Source organism: Myxine glutinosa, chromosome 3 (assembly GCF_964187855.1).
Source record: "Myxine glutinosa chromosome 3, kmMyxGlut1.1, whole genome shotgun sequence".
NCBI lineage: Eukaryota > Metazoa > Chordata > Myxini > Myxiniformes > Myxinidae > Myxine > Myxine glutinosa.
This window is the reverse complement of record NC_136263.1, coordinates 126,710,898-126,732,431: the sequence shown is the minus strand read 5'-3', so window position 1 is coordinate 126,732,431 and position 21,534 is coordinate 126,710,898. Positions and strand designations below refer to the sequence as shown.

Genomic DNA, 21,534 nt, shown 5'->3' with positions numbered 1-21,534 from the left:
TGTCTCCTGTATATTCAATTTTCTTTTGCTTCAGTCCTTCAAATTAGTACTTCAAACATGATTTTTGATGCATCTGTAATCAGGCTTATTGTTCTGTGGTCTGCATTCGTTGGGTTTTCCAAGAAATCACATTTGCCATTGAAGAGGCCAAAAACTCAGTTGTATTATTTTCAATCGTTCATACAATAAATGATCTCTAAACATGTGCACGTGATCATGAACTTCATGGAAGGGTGATGCAATTCCACCAGGAACATACACTTTTGCGTGTGAGGTTTCGGATGTCTCCCACGTAGGTAATTGTTCCCTCATGCCGCACGGTGCCCACCATGATGGAGTCCTCGCAGATCTCAGATGCCACATAACGATCCATCTTTACCCCCAGCTCCTTTAGCACCAGTAGTCCTGTAAAGAATGGCATTTTGCATGCAAGTTGTTTGATGCCTTTTAAAAGACCATTTTCTGAATAAGCAAAATGATTTCTCAAAATAAGATTCTTCTGACATCGTGCTGTTATCATTTGAGGATTCAAGGATTAATACAATTATTGATACCAAGGCTGATTAATGAATATATGTTATGTCAACAGGCTAAGACTTTAGGGTTGTTGATGCGAAGTGAGAATCTTCAGTGAAAATATTTGTAAAATATGTAAAAAAAAAAAAAAGTTTTATTAACAGGGTTATTTTAAAGTACCAGGGGCCCATTGGACCAAATTTTCATTGTATTGTAGCATACCTGCCTGCCGGACTTGGGGAGTCTTTTGGGTCCTCTGGGTCTTTTGGGTCGTCGTGGACTTTTGGGTCTTTTGGTCGTCGGGGACTTTTGGTTCCTCGGGGACTTTTGGGTCTTCGGGGACATTTGGGTCTTTTGGGACCTCGGGGACTTTTGGGTCCTCAGGGACTTTTGAGTTCTGGGTCCTTTGTGTCATGGGGGACTTTTGGGTCTTAAGCATCTTAGGGGTCTTGAAGGGTTTTTAAAGGTCAAATTAATCTCAGCAGTCTAAAGAGTTCAAAGGTACATTTCAATAGCACATAATTAATTAATAATATAAAAAAATTAAAATAACCACCTTTAGAGGCCATTTTTCCCCGCAAAGCGGGGGTTGGCCTTTTTCGGGAACCGTGGTTGTTGTTGTTTTTTCGGTCCCCTTTTTGAAGCAATGTTTTACGGCCGGATGCCATTCCTGACGCCAACCCTTTTTGCCACCATTAACGACAAACAGGGAATTACCAGTGAACTGGTACTCAATTAGCCGACCTCGGAAGGATGACAGGCTGAGTCAACCCCCCTGGCGTTAATTCAGCGATCGACCAGGATTTGAACCCAGGATCCTAGGATCCTAAGCTGGCACCCTAGCCGCTAGCCCAACACCAGGGTTCTGGTGTTGATGTACGTAATTATATTAATTAATTAATAGATGTACGTAATTAATAGAGACAAAAAGTATGCCTCACACACACACACACACACACACACACACACACACACACACACACACACACACACACACACACACACAGACACACAGACACACACACACACACACACACACACACACACACACACACACACACACACACACACACCTCATCCATTTATAGTAGGTTATGTGATTATCTGCAGTGACCTAGGGAAGGAAATGTTTGCAACTGGCACAAAAAAATTGAAAGAGCAAATGTAATCCAAGTCAATAATTTCTGGAAAAGTGTTTATGTGATCTTTTTGTATACAATGTCGAGGCTCGTGGCGGAGCTAGAACACAGAATGGATCAGGACATCAGGACAACAAAAGGAACAGCAGAAAGAGAGGAGGAAAACACTAACAGAAGGGATGAGGGACAAAATAGAGGGAAACTTGGAGAAATAAGGGATGTGGAGAGGAATGGGGACTCAGGGAGGATGCAAGTTGTGGAGAAGATGGATAGAGCCATAAATTTTCAGGAAGGAAAAACTGGAAACTTGGAAAGAGGTGGGCTTGGGGAGTGGTTGACGGGGGTAGTAAAGATCATGATTTTGGATGTGGGATGATCTGAGTTTGTGGAAAACTGCTGTTTTGAAGCACTGAGTCGGCAGGTGAATCTCTAAAGATCAATCACTCCTCAGCTAGATGTGGAGTTTGTAGTGAGGTTGGTTGAGCTTCCGGCACGGTTCCAGAGGTATTTCACTACGGCATTACTGCTGATCTCTCATCGTATATGCAGAGGTCTTGATGGTTCTTCCCCATAAGAAGCGCTCAGGGATCCTCCAGAAACAGTCTCCATCCTGAGAAGTGCACATCACCTCCGCAAGCTCACGCTCATCCAATTGTCGCAGCCCACACCAGGTGCATGTTATATGTCTCACCATTCTTCAGCTCCGCCAATGTGTGGTTCTGAGCAGTCTGGTAACAATTTGGGTTTGTCATGTATGGGCAGCTCAAAAGAAAATCTTTTTATCTTTGAACAGGCAGAGAGTGAGTGCGAGTGAGTGATTCCGGCAGGAAAACTCCCCATGGAATACAAGCTCTTCATGTATGAATGCCGACTAGAGAGTAATATGCAACTATTTATTCATCCTGGAAAACAGAAGGTTGTCTTCATCATACAAGTTGTCTTGTGGAATCTTTATCATAATATTTGTTGAATCTGTTATTCATGATAAACACTGAAGATTGGTGTATCATTTTGTGGCATTGGGAATTTTAAATGATACAGAAGCTGAGAATAGTTATTGTTGAACCTGAAATGGAGACATCATTTGGCATGTCAAACATACTGATCATCTGAAGTCAATGTTAAAAGTATATTAACAACTAAAAATGAACGCAAACACCTGTGGTCTCTTGAGGCCTTTGTCCTGCATAGGATAAGTGCAATGTCCTCCTTTGTTCTTTATACTGTACAATATCCTCCTTCAGCATTCATCAATCAATCAAATACACAGTACCATATACTTGACAGAGAGACAATGCTGCTGAAGTATATCCTTGGCAAATTGTTATCTTGAGTAGTTTTGACAATTACTTCCCAGCAGTCAATCAGGGAAGGAATTTTTTTTTTGTTAATGGTGCTGATAATAACTTGCCTACTCTTTGCAAAAGACAACCTGGGATCTTTAATGTCCACCGATCACTAGTGCTGAAAGATGGGAGCTCTGGCTTAAACTCTTTCCGATAGATGGCGCACGTTGAAGCGCCATCTATCGGAAAGACTTTTTATTCCTCCGCATGTGACATACCAGGATGACAGTTTAAAAATGGTTCGAAAGTTGAATGCAGGTTAGACACTGAAAGGTGAGTGACGTGCCTCTGAGCTACCTTACCGGCCCTCCTTTAGCATTCAACCCCAAAAAAGCAAAACATTCCCCAAAACCCCAAAAAAGAAAAAAAAGAAAAAACAAAAAAATTATACATAATGTCTAATTAAGCAATTTGTTAAACACTTAATGACCTTACTAGATGTTTCAATTTCAATATGTCCTCGCCTGAAAATATTTCTACCTGTGACATGTCACAGGTCTATAAGGGTTTTGCGTTGCTGTTGTTGGGGTTCTTGTTGGGGTCGATTTTTAAAATGTGCACCCATTGGTCAGACAGCTGCCGGATCACACCCACATCTGTCGCTTGACTCCACACACCATAGCACCGAGATGAAATTATATGGCCGCCATCTTGGTTTTTTGGTGGGCCTAACACCAGGGGTGGATCCATACATTTTTTAGGGGGGGTCCACTTGAGGTTTAAATATTAACAGATCACAAAATCTACCACCAAGGCTTATTCATGTCAATATGTTCGTCTTCTATTTTTTTCATTTGACAATATTTAGCTAAAATACAGATATTGCCCTCAATAGTGATGAATGTAAGCTTGTGCCGGCCGGCCTACTGAGTGAAGTGACGGTTTACTATTTGTACATCGTTAGCTCTTCGCCTTGCAAAGTCATAAATGATGCCATTTATATCTAAAGTCACACCATAGTGAATGTGTTACTGGCAGTCCATTCATCTGATCTTCACATATTGATGGCTGCAGACGTCTCAGTCCACTAATCACACTCGCATGATGTTACAGGCATCGTGCAGAAGAGACGTATCAGGCAGTGGATGTCGGGGAAGAATGATCTGTCTGTCTGTTTGAGGGTTTTTGCTGCTGTGTTTGGGACCTCTGATGTTGACTTGCCTTCAACTTTCGCTGCCAACTGTGCGCCTCTGCATCAACTAATATTGGCGATGGCAGGCCATCTTGCTAGAAATACACCAGTTCAATGATGACCTCTAACACCAAGTCTACTGTCCCAAACAAGCAGATGACAGATGGGATGAGGTGCGGTGCCTGTGTGTCCCGTCTTGTGCGCTCAGTAAAGTGGGTATGTGGTTTTACGAGCAGGTCCGAAATCATTGGCCGCAGCCAGCAGCGGCAGAAGTATCATTGAAGGAGAGGCACCAGATGTGGAGATGCACGATGGTGCCGGGGGCGGCTCAGTTTCCAGGGCCAGAAAATATGTTACCTGGGACTCTGAAGGTTGCGTATAAGTTGAAACTAGCTAGCATGAGGCTCATTATTATTATTATTATTATTTTTTTGTATACTGAATCGAGGCTCGTGAAAGAGCTAACATTTACTTCACAAACAAATCAACCAGACAAACAAAACACACAAAAAGAGGGAGCGGAAAACAAGATTGGGAGAGAAGGGGAAGCACACAAACACAACATTTGAGAGCAGGGAGATGTGTGGAAGGGAGACGGCTTGGGGGGACGAGGCGTGGGAAGGGGGGGGGGGGGGGTGGAGGGAGAAGTATAAAACACAAGGACACCAAGGACTTCCAGGACAGAAGTTGGTATTTCAAAAAAGTGGAATTGGGGTGAAATTAGTGGGGGTAGAAAAGATCAAAGTTTTGGATGGGGGAAGATAAGAGATGGTGGTGAACAGCAGTTTTAAAGACCTGGAGGGTGGAGTGGGATTGAAGAGAGTGAGGGAGTTTGTTCCAGAGGCGGGAGAAGAGAGGAATGAAGGAGTGAAGGTGAGCAGAGTCTTGATTTTGGCAGTTTGACCATAAGAGGGTTGCAGGCAGATCTTGTGCGACCTGTAGGAATATTTGCGGGACAGAGCCCAGAGTGAGCTGGGGGGGCAAGGCCAGAGAGGAGTCGGTAGAAGATGGAAAGACCACCAACCTGCCTGCGGTGAGTGAGTGAGAGGCCCTTGGAGTTAGCTTCATCGCGGGAGATTCCAATGATTCTGAATGCTTTGGTTTCAACAGCGTGAAGACGAGCTAGGTGTGAGGCAGGAGCACCAGCCCAGAGGGGAGAGCAGTATTCCATTGAGCTGCAGATGAAAGCCTTGTATGTGGTGAGGAGCTCAGGTGTGCCAAGGAAGGACTTTGCACGACGGAGGATGCCCAGTTTGACTGGCTTTGGAGGCCAGATTTGAAATGTGGTTTTCCCAGGAAAGATCATGGCAGATAGTGAGACCCAAAAGCTTGAGTGACAGAACTTCTTGGAGAGGATTATTCAGAAAGTGGATGGGAGGGTTGTCCAGTCGGTCTTTTCGGAGAGACATCGTAAGAGTGTGAGATTTGTCAGGATTGAAAGACATGTTCCACTTGTTTGCCCAGTCTGTGATTTTGTCCAGGTCTGCAGAGAGTGAGGAGGCAGCAGACTGCCGATCTGAGGGATGAAGAATGGAGCGACAGAGAGTAGAGTCATCAGCAAAGAGATACAGAGGATTTTCAAGAGAGTCAGAGAGATCATTGATGAAGACCAGAAAAAGCACAGGGCCCAGAACACTGCCTTGTGGAACTCCAGCCTGAACAGGAAGAGGAGATGAGAGAAACCCATTCAGGGCCACACGTTGACTACGACTAGAGAGGAAGTCCGCCAGCCATGCGTGGAGATTCCCATTGATACCAAAAGAGGAGAGTTTGGTGAGCAGAGCGGGGTGCCAGACCGTATCGAAGGCACGTGATATGTCAAGGGAGACTGCTCTAATTTCCTGTTTGGCATTGAGGACCTCCATCCATTGTTGAGAAAGCAGAAGCAGCATGTCCAGAGTAGAGTGTCCAGGTCTGAAACCAAATTGATGATCAGAGATCAAGCCATTGGAGAAGAGGAAAGATTTCATATCTGAAGCAATGATGGAATCCATGACTTTGCTGATAATTGGGAGAAGGCTGATTGGTCTGTAGTTGCTGGGATCTGTTTTTGCACCTTTTTTGTGCAAAGCGGTGATGTTGGCAGATTTCCAAGCAGATGGAAGATGACCTTGAGCAAAAGAGAGGGTGAAGAGAACAGAGAGAGGGAGTGAAAGAGCGGAAGAACAGGATTTTAGGACCCGTGGGCTGATGCCGTCGTCCAGTTGCAGAATCCGAGTCGAGGGTTGACAGAAACTTTTCCACCTTGTCAGGAGGAAAGGACACAGAGTCCAGGAGCAGCTGGGTACGACTGGGTACGGTGGGTACAGAGAGGGATGGGTTTGGGACAGAAGATTTAGAGGCAAACACAGAGTTGAGGCATTCAGCTTTTTCACGCGCGGAGCCAGCCGTGTGGCCATTTGAGGTGAGGGGGGGGATGGAGGGGGAACAAACACCAGAAACAGATTTGACCAGACGCCACCAGGATTTGGAAGAGGGAGACAGATAAGAGACTTCGGTCCTGAGAACGGAGAGATATTGTTTCCTGGCTCTCCTGAGGGTGGACACACACTTGTTTCGGGCTTTGTGAAAGGAAATGAGATTTCCTTCCGTTGGATTTGCTTTTCAGGAGACGAAAGCAAGTTGTTTCTGGGCAATAGCCTCACCACAAGATTCCGTGTACCATGGACGGGAGGAAGGGTAAGACAACAGAAGACGAGATGGGATAAATCTGTGCATGCGAGAGAGAGCAGTTTGCTTTGGAAGAATTCCCAGGAATAATTTATGTCAGAGGCAGTAGAGATGGGAGACCAGTCCAGATGATTGATGGCTGCTTGAAGACCGTGCCAGTTGGCCTGAGTGAAATGCCAGACTCGTCGACGCTGAGGAGGCTCTCTGAGAATGGTCAGAGAGATGTCCACTTTAACAAACACATGATCAGAATAGCCGATTGGAGCAGAAGAAGAGCAGCAGACATTTTCAGGGAAGTTAGTCATAACCAAGTCCAGAAGAGAAGATGCTCCGTTGACTGAAATCCGGGTCGGGAAATTGACAGATTGTGTCAGTCCCAGTGAGTCACAGAAGTCCTTTGCTGAAGAGCCATGGCTGGTGAGAGCGGTACCCACAGTCCCACACCCAGCCAACTGGCATGGTGACAGTTGAAATCACCACATATGAGGAAGAGAGAGTTGGGATGGGTAGATAGAAGTTGGTCCATATTCTCAGACAGCGAGATGTAGATGGAGTCATCACTGTTTGGTGGACGGTACAACACACATATGAACAAAAGGTGGGAGCGAAGGGGAAGCCGTAGCCAAAGGTATTCCTGGGGGTGAGGTGGAGAGAGGGCAGTGCAGGGCGAGTGAGGAAGAGAGTTTTTTATAAAGATAGCAACCCCACCTCCAGGACGAGGCTCAGGTCTATCATACAGGAGGAGGGAGTAACCTGGGAGAGATACCAAGGAATCAGAGACATCATGAAGGAGGAAAGTTTCTGTTAAGCAGATCACGTCTGGTTTGTCAGAAGCAACCTGTATGGAGAGATCAGACAAGTTTGAGCGAAGGCCCCGGATGTTTGAGGTCCATACTGTTAAGGAAGAGGAAGGGGGAGCATCGGATACAGAACAGGGGGGGGAGCGGAAGGGTAAAATGTGGAAGAGGAGGAAGAGGTAGCGAGAGCTGTTGAAGGTGTGTCGGAGATTACAGAATAGCTTGGAGAAAGGGAAGAATGGGGCAGACAAAAGGTTTGATGGTGATTGGGAGAGGCGCAGTGAGGTGTTATTTGACGAGGGGGAAGAGCGAGGCAGAAGGTTGAGGGAGATGAAGGTGAAAGTTGGAAGGGGGAAGAAGCGGGGAGGACGCTTTGAGGGGGAGGGGTGAGAGGGGAGTCTAGGAGGGGAGGAGCGAGGGAGAGTCTCGGAGCGGAGGGGTGTGGGGGGAGATTTGAAAGGAATGGGTGATTGGGAAGATTTGGAGGGGAGGGGCAAGGGGGAAGATTTGAAAGAGATGGGTGATGGGGATGATTTGGAGGGGATGGGCAAGGGGGTAGATTTAGAGGGGAGGGGTGATGGGAAATGGGATTTTGGGGTGATGGGATTTTGAAAAATGTACGATTAATGGGAAACGAACATTTATTGCAAAATGAGTTTCTTGAGACATTCGAGTCAAAAATACGTTTGAGGACGCTGGAGGGAGGATGGAGTGCTGGAGAGTTTAGGGAATGAATGAAATATGCACTATAAGAGATGGAATTTTTTTTTGGAATGAATGGATTTGGTGAGCAAGTCGAAAGCATCCTTTTATAGAAGAAGAAGAAAAAGGTGTTATAGAATATGACAGAATACAGGTCTTCAGGGGTCAGATGAGACATTTTTTAACAACGTGATCACAAACAAAACAACGTGGTCGAAAAACGAACGAACGAACAAATAAGAACGAATAAACGAATAAGAACAGAAGGAAATGTTTTTGGGTTTTTTTTTTTTTTTTGAGATTTTCAAACAAGGAAGTATGGGATGAAAAGACCGTGAAAAACAGAGACCGGAAAATAATTGCAGCGCGATCAGAGAACCGCTGAGACAAAAACGAAGCCTCAAGCCAAGGTTGGACACAGTGGCCTAGTACTACACTTAGGCCTCAGAATACGCGATAAGAGAGACCGACGATTCTGTACACAGGTTTGAAAAACCAACGCCAAGAATACTATTCAAGACACCCCAATAGGTACATACAAGACCAGTTTCGACAAAAACACAATTGAGAAAAGTTACTTAACTTCGAAAGCGAGCGTGCATGGACAGCTTTGAAGAGACGAGACCTCCAATCTTGCGCATGCGCATCAAATCAAATCATTTGCCTTCTTGTTGGCATTTTTGTCCAAAGAGGTAGCTCATAGCCTGCGATATGCAGAAATCAATGCACGTCTTACATTGAGGAAGCAACTTTTGTTTGTAGTTAAGATACACGATTCAACACATCAAGTGGAAACTCTGGTTTTGTTTGTGATAGACAATTTTTATAGAAATTGCAAATGAGTCGAGGAAAAACGAGCTGATGTATCGGGAGCTAGTGATATCCAACCATCAACTTACTTTCTACACAGGAAAATTTAGGAAAATTGAGGTACAGTACTCGACGAAAAGGCCTCGGGCCTGTCACTAACTGAGTCTAAAGAAGAGCTGAAGGTTTTGGAATCTGTGCGACGGATCTTTACAACAAATATGTAAATACAAAAGACATTACGATACAGATCAACAAGAACATTGAACGGGCATGCCCAAAATGTGATTAAAATAATCCGAGTACTAAACCTAAAGTCGCCATTACGGATCATCAGATCGTCATAACAATGCACGATGTAACAACTGAAGGTTTGAATTACCTGATGAAGTAGTTCAGGATTGTACTGCGCTTTACTGTCCAGACGAAGAGGATCCAGAAAATTTTGCCTTTCGCTTCGGAGCCAAATTTAAACTGCATATCGGGAATTAATACTGAACCAGAGGAGAAAAGTAACGTGGCTTGGATTAATAGCTGCGTGAAAGAAAAAGATGCATGTGATGGTCCATTGTCCAATGATATCTCGCACACGAGCATGTGACAGACTAGAAGGGCACCCGGTAGAGAGCATACCTCCGCCTGATTGAACAGTTTGCGTTTTGTATCCCACTGATAAACTGGATCTGGATTCGGACCTGAACTAAAATTGAATCGGCTTCTTATTGTCACTTAAGCACCTCATCCACCAAATTTCGCTTTGTGCATGGGGCCATTGTCATGCTGAAACAGGAAAGGGCCTTCCCCAATCTGTTGCCACAAGATTGGAAGCACACAATCGTCTAGAATGTCATTGTATGCTGTAGCATTAATATTTCCCTTCACTGGAACTAAGGGGCCTAGCCCGAACCATGAAAAACAGCCCCAGACCATTATTCCTCCTTCACCAAACTTTACAGTTGGCACTATGCATTTGGGCAGGTAGCGTTCTCCTGGCATCCACCCAACCCAGATTAATCTGTCAGACTGTCAGATGGTAAAACATGATTCATCACTCCAGATAACGCGTTTCCACTGCTACAGACTCCAATGGCGGCAAGCTTTACACCACTACAGCCGACGCTTGGCATTGCGCATGGTGATCTTAGGCTTGTGTGCAGCTGCTCGGCCAAGGAAACCCATTTCATGAAGCTCCCGAAGAACAGTTGTTGTGCTGAAGTTGCTTCCAGAGGCAGTTTGAACTCGGTAGTTAGTGTTGCAATCGAGGACAGACGATTTTTACATGCTACGTGCTTCAGCATTCGGCGGTCCCGTTCTGTGAGCTTGTGTGGCCTACCACTTTGCGGCTGAGCTGTTGTTGCTCCTAGACGTTTTTACTTCACAATAACAACACTTACAGTTGACTGGGTCAGCTCTATCAGGGCAGACATTTGACCAACTGACTTGTTGGAAAGGTGGCATCCTATGATGGTGCCACGTTTAAAGTCACTGAGCTCTTCAGTACGGACCATTGTACTGCCAATGTTTGTCTATTGAGATTGCATGGCTGTGTGCTTGATTATATATACCTGTCAGCAATGGGTGTGGCGGAAACAGCCGGATCCACTAATTAGAAGGGGTGTCCTCTTACTTTTGGTTATGTAGTATATATACATATATATGTGTGTGTGTATATATATATATACATACATATATTTTCACCTTTTGTTGCCTTTTAGCCTTGACTTTAAATGCATCAAATCAGACTTTTTGTCCTGATTTGATGGTTGCATCATCAAATCATTATATATCTATCTATCATATATCTAGCTGTTATCCTGTCATCTATATACCCCAGAGAGGATAATAACATGACCCTTCCTGCCGGCCTGTACGACCCGTAGGTGAACTCGTTGCCTGAAACCAGACCCAGCTGTCCGTCAGACTCGTAATTGATATTGAACCAAACCATGAAGACCCTCGTAGAACAATTGTATAATACCTTCAACAGCAAGGATGAGGCAGTTGTGTGGACAGAGGAGTTCAAAAATATATATTTTGTGTCGCTGGTTGTGACCAAAGTGTAGCCATTCTTGTTTTCTTTACAAAAGTGAGGCTCATGGAAGAGCAAGGTAAAATTGACAGTGGGACAAGTATCAAGAGGATAAATGAACAGGAAAAGAGGAAATGAGGAGGAAACGAAACACTGATGAATAATAAAGGAGGATATTGTGGACAAAGGACAAATTAGGATATTGAACTTATCACATGCAGGATATTGCATCATGACCTATTAACCTTTCTTAACCTAACTAATTTACTTGCTAGTTTCAATCAATAAAATATACCATAAATTTAAAGTAAAACAAAAGAAAAATTTCCAAAAGTGAGTTTGATCATATCTACACATCACATTAGTTTTTTTTTTCTTACTTTGAAGCATCAAATGGGGGAAAAAATGAAGCAATTGCAACCAGAGTATTATTTATTTTCGTAATTAATAGGGAGACAACAACCCATATCTTGTCCACAATTCACAAATCTGAGATTAGATCTGAAGCCCTGCTCACATTGGAAAAGAGCAATTTGTCTGCCAATGGCAGCCACATACACTCTGAAATAGATAAATTGTCCAAAGTACCATCTTGTAAATTTTCATGAAATTTCTCTGCTAGCAGGGTTTGAGTTGAAGAAATGGAAACCTGTAATGTGAGTGGGAAGTGTTGGTGATCAATACATAACATTTGAGCAATGCCCTTCAAGGGAGTCATGACTACTGGCACAGTGTGCGCAAGGAGTCAAAGTATGATTGGCTGCAAAAATACGAACCTGAACATCTCACCAATCCTTGCATACATCACTCGGCCTGACTGTACCCATCCGGGAGCCTCTATGGGATTGCTTTCAGCCACTGGGTTTCAGGAAAATTTTAACAGCTATAACTCCTAAACACAATGTGACCCATGCATGTATTCAGTGTGTTGTATCAATGCATTTACTGTGAAAACTACATTAAAAAAAAAAAAAAACACCTTTAGAGGCCATTTTTCCCCGCAAGCGGGGGTTGACCTTTTTCGGGAACTGTGGTTGTTGTTGTTTTTCGGTCCCCTTTTTGAAGCAATGTTTTACGGCCGGATGCCCTTCCTGACGCCAACCCTTTTTGCCGCCTTTAACGACAAGCAGGGAATTACCAGTGAACTGGTACTCAATTTGCCGACCTCGGAAGGATGACAGGCTGAGTCAACACCCCTGGCGTTAATTCAGCGATTGACCGGGATTCGAACCCAGGATCCTAGGATCCTAAGCCGGCACCCTAGCCGCTAGCCCAACACCAGGGTGTGAAAAACTACATATGATGTTACATAATTATGTTTCAGCTAATTGTGGACAGGACATGGGACATAAGGAAACAAGACATGGCTACCGCCATTAAAATTATCTGGAAATTCAATTTACTGTCTAATGTCAATTTTTGACAAAGTGATGACATTGTGATAATGAATTGACAATGATCAGATGTAGTAACTCTCAGTTTTTTTTAAAATTTCACTTTTGATTCTTAAAATAACTGTGTAATATAGTATATTGTCCTGACAGAGTCTAATCAGCTGAATAATTATTCCACACCTATTTTGTCGTTACTCTTCATTATCTTCAACAACTCCATCAGATTCCTTTGCAATTGTCTCTTTTCTAATGTAAAACAAATTCTCTATTTCATTCGCTTCTCATAGTTTAGACTAGCTTGGCCTGGGATCAGACTCGTGGCTCTACACTGAACCCTGTCAATTGTGTTCTTCCTCAGATGCGAGCACTGGAATTGTACACAGTGCTCCAGATGAGGCCTCATGAAATTATTGTGCAGAGTTAACACTTCCTCATTAGTCTCACTCTGAAGGGGATGTGAAAACATTGCAATACCTGTGTGTGCGTGCCTATGTGTCCACATTTATATATTTTCACTTTAAAATGGTTCTCCTTGCAATCGCTTGTGCGATCGATGCAAAACATTAAGCATTGGAGGGACTCCTGATGGAGAATATTTTACTGCTAACTCTGACATCATACGTCACATGGTGTGGAAACCATATTGGATTAAAGGAAAAATTTGGACATAATTTTTGCCGAAACCACTCTCTGAAACGGCTTAATTCCTTTTCTCTGAAACCGCTCAATAATTTTCTCTGAAACTGCTCACTGGCTTTCTCTAAAACTGCTCACTCGCTTTCTCTAAAACTGCTCACTCGCTTTCTCTAAAACTGCTCACTTGCTTACTCTGAAACTGCTCACTCACTTTCTCTGAAACCGCTCACTCGTTTTCTCTGAAACTGCTCACTCGCTTTCTCTAAAACCACTCACTTGCTTTCTCTGAAACCGCTCACTCACATTCTCTGAAACTGCTCACTCGCTTTTGCACCTGTCAGCACAGTTCTTTATTTCTTTCCTTCTTTCTTTCTTTCTCTCTTTCTTTCTCTCTCTCTCTCTCTCTCTCTCTCTCTCTCTCTCTCTCTCTCTCTTTCTCTCTTTCTCTCTTTCTCTCTCTCTCTCTCTCTCAACCAAGAGAGAGAGAGAGAGAGAGAGAGAGAGATTCATTGAAATAAGAGGCTCTCTCGTAGAGAGGAGGCTCTCTCGTAGTGTTCATTGAAATAAACGTAAATAAAGAAAATGGATCATGAGGGTGAAGATATTGAAGTTTTCAGGCTATGTTGCATTACCTGTGCCGATGCCATCGAAAAGGGACAGCACTCGGATGGGCTTTCGTTCAGAGGCTGGAACCGGAGGAAAGATTTTTGGAAGTGGCTGAAAAAAGAGAAATCGGAGACTTTTTAGTATATAGTGTGTGTAAAAAGGCTATTCTGTTTTAGTTTTTCATTCCATATTCCAGTTTATGTATACTACGGATTATTATGTATAGGTCAGAAAATAAAAGTAGTTCACATTTGAGGACAGATTTCCTTGAACATATTTGTTACACATGCAATAATCACATTATTCTATGATGTTGTTGCATTTTTTCACTTGCATTTTCCTGAAGAATAAAATAGGTAATCTACATATTTATATGCAAAGTTTGCAATGGCCTAGATGTATGTTCACCCCTCCAGTAACATTTCATTATGTAGTACTTTTCTTTCCTTTGTTTTCCCTTTCTTCCCCTACTTCCCACTGTTCTCATCATTTGCTCTATTTATATTTTCCTCATGCCCACACAGAAACCCTTCTCCTTTCTACTGTATACATTATACACTATCCTCACAGAAATCATCCCATAGAGGGAATATAAGCTCACAATTAGAGAGAATATTTGGGGTGGCAGGCAAGCACCAATACATTTCCTCGAGCTTTGCATTCCAATAAATAATGAGGAATACCAGCTGAATAAAAGCCTTACATCAAAAATTGTCATGGAGTCACAGTGCTGGGTATTCTGGGGCCTTAATGTGGAGTGACAAACAAAGGTACAAATCATTCTATACTTTGGCAATCTCTGTGGGATGCATTGGAATACCAATTTTAAAGGGGGATGCACTCACTATAGGACGAATGGCTGAACATCCCACCTCCAATCTATCGCAAGAGGCTCCATAAAAACGCTCATTATAATGTTTTGTTAATAATATTGTATTCCATAACTTTTGGTTGGTTAGTGCAAGTATAAGGATATACAGATCATGCCAAGTTCCAAGTTTTACCCCAAAGACTTCACCCAACAGCAGGATGAATACTATGGGGGTTGGGTGGGGGGGGGGGGGGGGGAGGTGGGGGGTGGGATTCCATTTATTTAGGATGAGGGCTCATTATAAAATGTCTTCCGTGATTTTCTGGGTCCTCTTCAGTGATCACAGTTGTTGGTGCAGAACTAGTAGTACCAGAGACCACAGTGGAGTGGATAGACTGCACCCATAAAGGCGAACAGCCTGAAAATGCTCATAGATTGCGGTTAATATATCTAGGAACAAAGAATGATTATGGATAGGAACAATCAATGTTGGTACGATGACAGGAAGGAGTATATAGAAGTCATTGAAATACTGAATTGAAGAATTGATATTTGTTATCTTCAAGAAAGGAGATGGAAAGCGTAAGTACAACGAATATTGGCTGAAAGAAAGACTCCACATTTTGCTGACTAGTACACCCGCTCACTACGGGAGTGGAAAAAAGGGTCATTCCTCTTTGGGGTATGTAGATTACAGTCGATCTATGGTCGGATCTCAAGAACATTGGGTGTATGTTCATTTACCAAGTTTCTTGTGGAGAGATCGCCAAGTGGTTTAAGCATTTGAGCAAGCACTCCATTCAAAACTGTTAAGGAACGGCTGGCTTGGCAAGCGCAAGCTGGCGGCCTGGTAAAGGAGCACAACCCAAGCTTCTCCCTTTTAGTTTCGTATCAAACAGCAGGAGCGAGTTTGAAAAGTTCGTTTCGAAAAATGACAGCAGCAGAAAGGGCCATGTTATTAACCCAACATTTGTGGGTTATATAAAGTACAGTAGATCTTCGCTTAGTTCTGTAAGTAAACCTTTCACGGATGTCGGGATTTCTCCAAATTCCTTCATTTAGTGTTATAAAGAGCATGAGCGACTGTTTAAAAAGCGAAGCATACGTGTTTGTGGTTTATAATATTTTTACTTCCTGGGGAAGCCGTTGCTTCCATGGAAACGCCATTATAACTACTAGGGCATGCCCGTACTATATATATATCTAAAATTATATCCCCCCCCCTATTTACATGAAATGGTTTGGTCCAAAGCGAACGGCTTGCGAGTGGTGACAATCCCCCCCCTCTATTTACATGCAATGGTTCGGTCCAAAGCGAACGGCTTCCGGAGTTTGGTAAAGAAATCGCCATCGCGTACACAAACGCGCAGGAAAGCGAATGAATCGCAAATTCGTTTTTATTAGTTGTAAAACATAATGCCCAATTATTCAATTAGCGCCAACGTATTTTGGCTGTTTGCAATTTAATCGCAAGGCAAAGTAGAAAGAGAAGAGGGAAAAAAAGAAAAGCCTTGCCTTGCTGCAAACAGCTGCTGCAAACAACAACAACATGGAAGGCTGCACTGTCCGGAAGTTGGCATATCGCAGTTACGATTATTTTAGTGTTAATGGCCAATTATTCAATTAGCGCCAACGTATTTTGGCTGTTTGCAATTTAATCGCAAGGAAAAGTAGAAAGAGAAGAGGGAAAAAAAGAAAAGCCTTGCATTAACGCATTAACGCTTGCATTGCATTAACGGTTCGGCACACGTGATAGCTCGCTGCTCTCTGATTGGTTGAAGCGTTTTTTGGACATAGCTCGGTAGGTACTTGTCCGATTAATTACAAACCTTGAAAAGGCACATCCTCGGGTCCCCAGCAATATACCTGGCAAGTTTCAAGTATATCGGACCCGTGGTTGTCGAGAAACAGCGGTCACAGACAAACACACAGACACACAGACACACAGACACACAGACACACAGACATACACACAGAGATTGCTGGAATTATAGATAGATAAGCTATTTATACACGTTATCACTGCAGGAAAAACGCCTTGGGGAAGTGGGGCATTATTAGTATTGATATTGTTTTGTAATAACATTAACAATATGCGATTATCAGTACTCCCGCCAGGGAGTAATACATTCCATTGTGTCCGTGTGTGTGTGTGTGTGTGTGTGTGTGTTTGTGTGTTCGTGTGTTTGTGAACAGGATATCTGGAAAAGTTCTGAATGGATTTGGATGAAAGTTGGTGGGATGATTGCCCTTGAGATAAGGAAGAATTGATTAGTTTTTGGTGAAGCTCACGATATTATTCCGGATCCAGGAATATTTTTTGGGACTTTTTTTACCATTAAGAGATGGGCTCCTTTTTTTTTTAACATTATCTTCTATATATTCTATATTTAACATTGTGATATGAAAATAGTTTTCATATTTGGTTGTAAATGTAGTTTAAACTCGTGGTTATGCATTAGAGCGGTGTATTGTTTAGCGGCGTCGTCTTCAATGTTCATTTTTTTTTCTAATAAAGACATATTCTGTCATTTTAAAACCACCAAAGTGTGTATTACGTTTCCCCGTTTCATAAAATGTATCGTTTGATACGTATAATGCTTTAAAACTTTTTTTTTTGTTTTTTTTGTTTGTTTGTTTGTTTGTTTTTTACCTCAGAAGAGATATCAACATTTACCTCAGCGAATATCAATCGCGGTGTCAGTATTTGATGAACTTATAAAGACTTAGGTGACTTATAAGTGTGACCAGCACGTGCACGCGATTCTTCCCAGAAGAATGAGTGGTCGCATTAGCTTGTACGACTTAAAATGAGCGAGTTTTGTTTTGACGTTTGGGCCAGTTTTACATGTTGTATCCCTAAGGAATGAAACAAACGTTTTCCTGGCTTACAATTTTATTTGAAGTCACACATGCCTCAAAATACACTCACTTATATCGAATTGAACGCTGAATCCGAAAATGTAAGTGAAATTGCCTTGTTTTTTTTTTAACATTATCTTCTATATATTCTATATATATAATATATCTGTGCAGTGCCTGTCTTGTGTTGTCTTGTCTTGTGTTGTCACTGAACTACTCCCTCAAACTTTTGTCAAATCGTACTATTCCAACTTGACCCACGGCGGGAGTATGCACTCTACTGAGTGGCGTTTTAGTTAATTTTGTTATTAAAAGCATCTTTGCAAAAACACCACGATAAATCTTCTTTCGCCAAACGCCTCGATAAAGCTAATTTAACATTGGTATACACCTCAACACACAACGCCATTGACGGCAATAGCGGGGAAAAGCCGCTTGGGGGAGAAAACCCCCTTGGGGAGGGGAGCAAATGAATGCGCTACAACCTTCATTATGTAACCCTTCATCATCCTGTTAAGTTTGGTTGAGCTTGGATAAGTCTTACATTAAGTCTTAAGATGCCTTACATCTTGATCAGCTTGACACCATGTAAACCAAGGCTTTCAAGATCATTGGAATCTCTTGCAATGAAGCTGAGTCGATGGGCCTATCAATTCACCATCACCGATAGGTCACTGGTCTCTGTCGTTTTCCGCCTCATTATGGTCTTCCCCCCTCTGCCCTCTCCCTGATCAAAGTATCTGCTGGATGCACATGGTCCACCCTCCTAGTGAAACTGCCTAAATCCAGAACCGCTGCTCACATCCAATCATTTATTTTTCTGCTCTCCCGCCTCTGGACCTGCCTCCCACACCATCTTCGAACCAATTCTTCCCTCCGGATTTTCAAGACAGCTGTTCACCACCATCTCAGGTCATCCCCCATCCAAAGCCATCATATTTTCTATACACGTTAAACTACCCTCACCCTCTCAAAATTTGCTTATGTATCCATCTTGTCCACCCCTTACGTTCTTTCCTACCCCTCGTCGTTACCTGCATCCTTTGCTTGTCCATCTCCGTCTACCTACTGCTTCCACCCTGCTATTGGCATTTCTCCTGTCTCCCACTGATCCCTTTGTTATGTTGTGTCCTGATATGTTATGTATCCTAGATCTTCCATGAGCCAAGACCACGTATTAAAAAAAAATAGAAAAAAAAACAAGATAAAAATTTTCAACAATATCTGAAAATTGATGACGTTTTTAACTCCTGAAGATGTGGATGGGATGCGGACTCAAATAGAAAATGATTGGAAGAAGACAGCCAGAAACATTTGTGGAATAACCCCTGGCAGGTTTCAAAAGGATTTAAGAAACATGGTGGTGGAATATTAGAGGCGTAGAAGTGCTCAAACAGAAAAAAGAAGCTTTCACAAAGCAGCAAAAGAGTAATGACCCTCAATATTAAGGAGATTATAAACGTTTGAAGAAGGAGGTGAAGAAGGAAATATTGATAGCAAAGAACAAAGTGCATGAAGAATGGGGAGAATGCTTAACCACATCAGAAAGAAAGAATAAAATTTTCAACATGACCAGACAAATGGTAAAGTATAGAAGATATATGAAGAAAGAAGAAGAAGAACCACCTTTAGAGGCTATTTTTCCCTGCAAAGCAGGGGTTGGCCTTTTTTGGGCACCATGGTCCCCTTTTTGAAGCAATGTTTTACGGCCGGATGCCCTTCCTGCCACCAACCCTGTTAGTCGACTCTTGCGACACACAGGGAATTACCAGTGAACTGGTACTCAATTTGCCGACCTCGGAAGGATGACAGGCTGAGTCAACCCCCAATAGAAGATATATGGTAGAAGTAAATTATTTGAAAAAACAAAAACGGACATCGGCTAGTGATAAAAAAAAAAAAAAAAATGCTATTTAAAATAATGGAAAGCTTACTTTAAAAAAGCACTTGAATGAAGTAAACAAATAGGAGAATGACATGGAATGTTATAAAGCTTAAGGTCCAGAAGAAGAGATATGTGAAGAAGATGTTGAATCAGCTATCAAATATGACAACCAAAGGGCAAGCCACATTTCAAATGTGATGATGGCCTTAACCACATTAGAAGGAAAGAATAAAATTTTCAACATGAACAGACAAATGGTAAAGTATAGAAGATATATGGTAGAAGTAAATCATTAAGGTGTTATTTCGTACTTTGTCCAAAGCACCTGAAGGTGAGGCATGAAGGCATGAAGCCTAAGGCCTATACGTACTGTGTCGTTGGAAGAGACGTAACATCTATGCTTTCGATATTTGATGATCATTTTAACAATCGGTTTGTTTGTGTTTCACACTGAATGAAAAACATAAAGGTAGAGCATGGCGATTGTGATATATGACAGGTTCAACGATATGTTCAGCCTGAACGACATTGGAATCAAATTGGCGGAGTGTGGAGTCAGCCGTTGTATGCCGTTGTGACATCATACGCCGTTATGACATCAGACGTAATCACATCACCCTGTTGTGTGACCAGATCCTCAGCTCTGATTGGTATATGTTTGAGGGTACATACATACATACATACATACATACATACATACATACATACATACATACGGATGGACAAACACTGTTCTAGACTGCTTTACTCTGTGGGCTATGCCGTAAAAATCAGGAACTATGGTAAAGACCAACTTGGGATGCAATGAAATGTTGAAGTCAAGGTAGGACAACACCAGGGATTAGTTTGAAGTCCTCCACTGTTCATAATGATGATATATAAAGTGATGAAAAATGAAAGGTTATGATTCCCATGAGTGTTTTGCATGCTGATGACTTAGTATTGAACACTGAAAGTGAAAAACAAGCAAAATAAATGTTTCTAAAATGGAAAAGTGCAATGGAGAAGAAAGGTTTACACCTCAAATTAATAAAATGAATGTCATGATGTTCATCAAAGGTGAAAGGGGCAAAGAAGGTGAAAGCAAAGAAAGCAGACAATGGCCTTGTTCAATATGTGAAAAAGGATTTGGAAGGAATTATTCAATTCATTGTAGAAAGTGTTACAGATGTTGTCACAAGAAATGTAGCGAGTGGTATTGGAGGAAATTTGGTAACAAAAGCTGTGATTTTAATATGTAAAAATATGTGAGGATCATTCATTTCAAGAAAAAGGCAAATACAAAAACAAATACTCCTGAGCCCATAATTTAATTTAGAAAAGGTCAAAAGCTTCTGTTACATTAGAAATAAGACAGAGGCATAAGGAGGAGCAGAATTAGGTATTAAATCAAGAATAGAGTCATCTTGGATATAAGTGGAGACAATTAGGAGGTATTATTACCAACATAAACATTCAAGTATCTGTAAAATATGGAGTTTTTAAAAGACTGGTATTGATGGAGGTAAGTGAAAAGTGGGCAATGTGGATTGAAGATGTAAAAATAATGGAAAGAACAAGACATGAGAATGATACTATGGATGAATAGATCATCTCTGAAAGAAAAGTTTCTGAGGTCAGAAATCGGGAAAAGATGTGCTTGGTACGGTCATGTGCAAAGGTCAGAAGGTGAAGCAATAATGAATTCAAAAAGCTTGTGGTAGAAGGAAGAAAGACAAGAGGATATCCTAAAGAGACAAGCCATAGATTTTCAAACTGTCAAGAAAGATATGGAAAGTTAGTTTACACTTAACTGAGCAATGGATGTATATCTGAGCTTAACTGAGCTTAACTGTAACTTAACTGAGCTTAATTGAGCAATGGATAATCTATGTATGGAGGAATGCTATCATTAAGCTTAACTGAGCTTAACTGTAACTTAACTGAGCTTAACTGAGCTTAACTCTGAGCTTAACTGAGCAATGGATAATCCATGTGTGGAGGAATGCTATCATTCAACCAACCCCCTGAAAAAAGGAGAAAATGACATAAAACATTTTGTTGCTTTTGTTTTCTTTGTATGTACGGTATGGTATATAAGTAATTCAGTCTGTACTTTTCTACTTTAACTTATTGTTTTGAGAACAGGAAAAGAATGAAACCAGCTCGAGGCACCACAAATAGAGGATATGGTTCTGGAAATGGCAAAATGGTGGCTAGTAA

At 42.1% G+C, this 21,534-nt stretch overlaps 1 protein-coding gene across 18 annotated transcripts in view; it reads right to left on the bottom strand.

Annotated features, from left to right (window-relative positions):
• The window catches only part of LOC137423219 (DNA (cytosine-5)-methyltransferase 3A), a 549,884-nt gene that overhangs the window by 42,206 nt on the left and 486,144 nt on the right, over positions 1-21,534 (bottom strand). For all 18 annotated transcript variants that reach the window (XR_010983654.2, XR_010983655.2, XM_068110127.2 and 15 more), the window contains 2 exons: positions 13,801-13,885; positions 260-405 (listed from right to left, as the gene is read on the bottom strand). Coding sequence is in view for 16 of the 18 variants with exons in the window: in XM_068110127.2 (XP_067966228.1) it covers positions 260-405; positions 13,801-13,885 (231 nt within the window). In the remaining 2 variants the exon portion in view is untranslated. The remainder of the gene's footprint in view (positions 1-259; positions 406-13,800; positions 13,886-21,534) is intronic.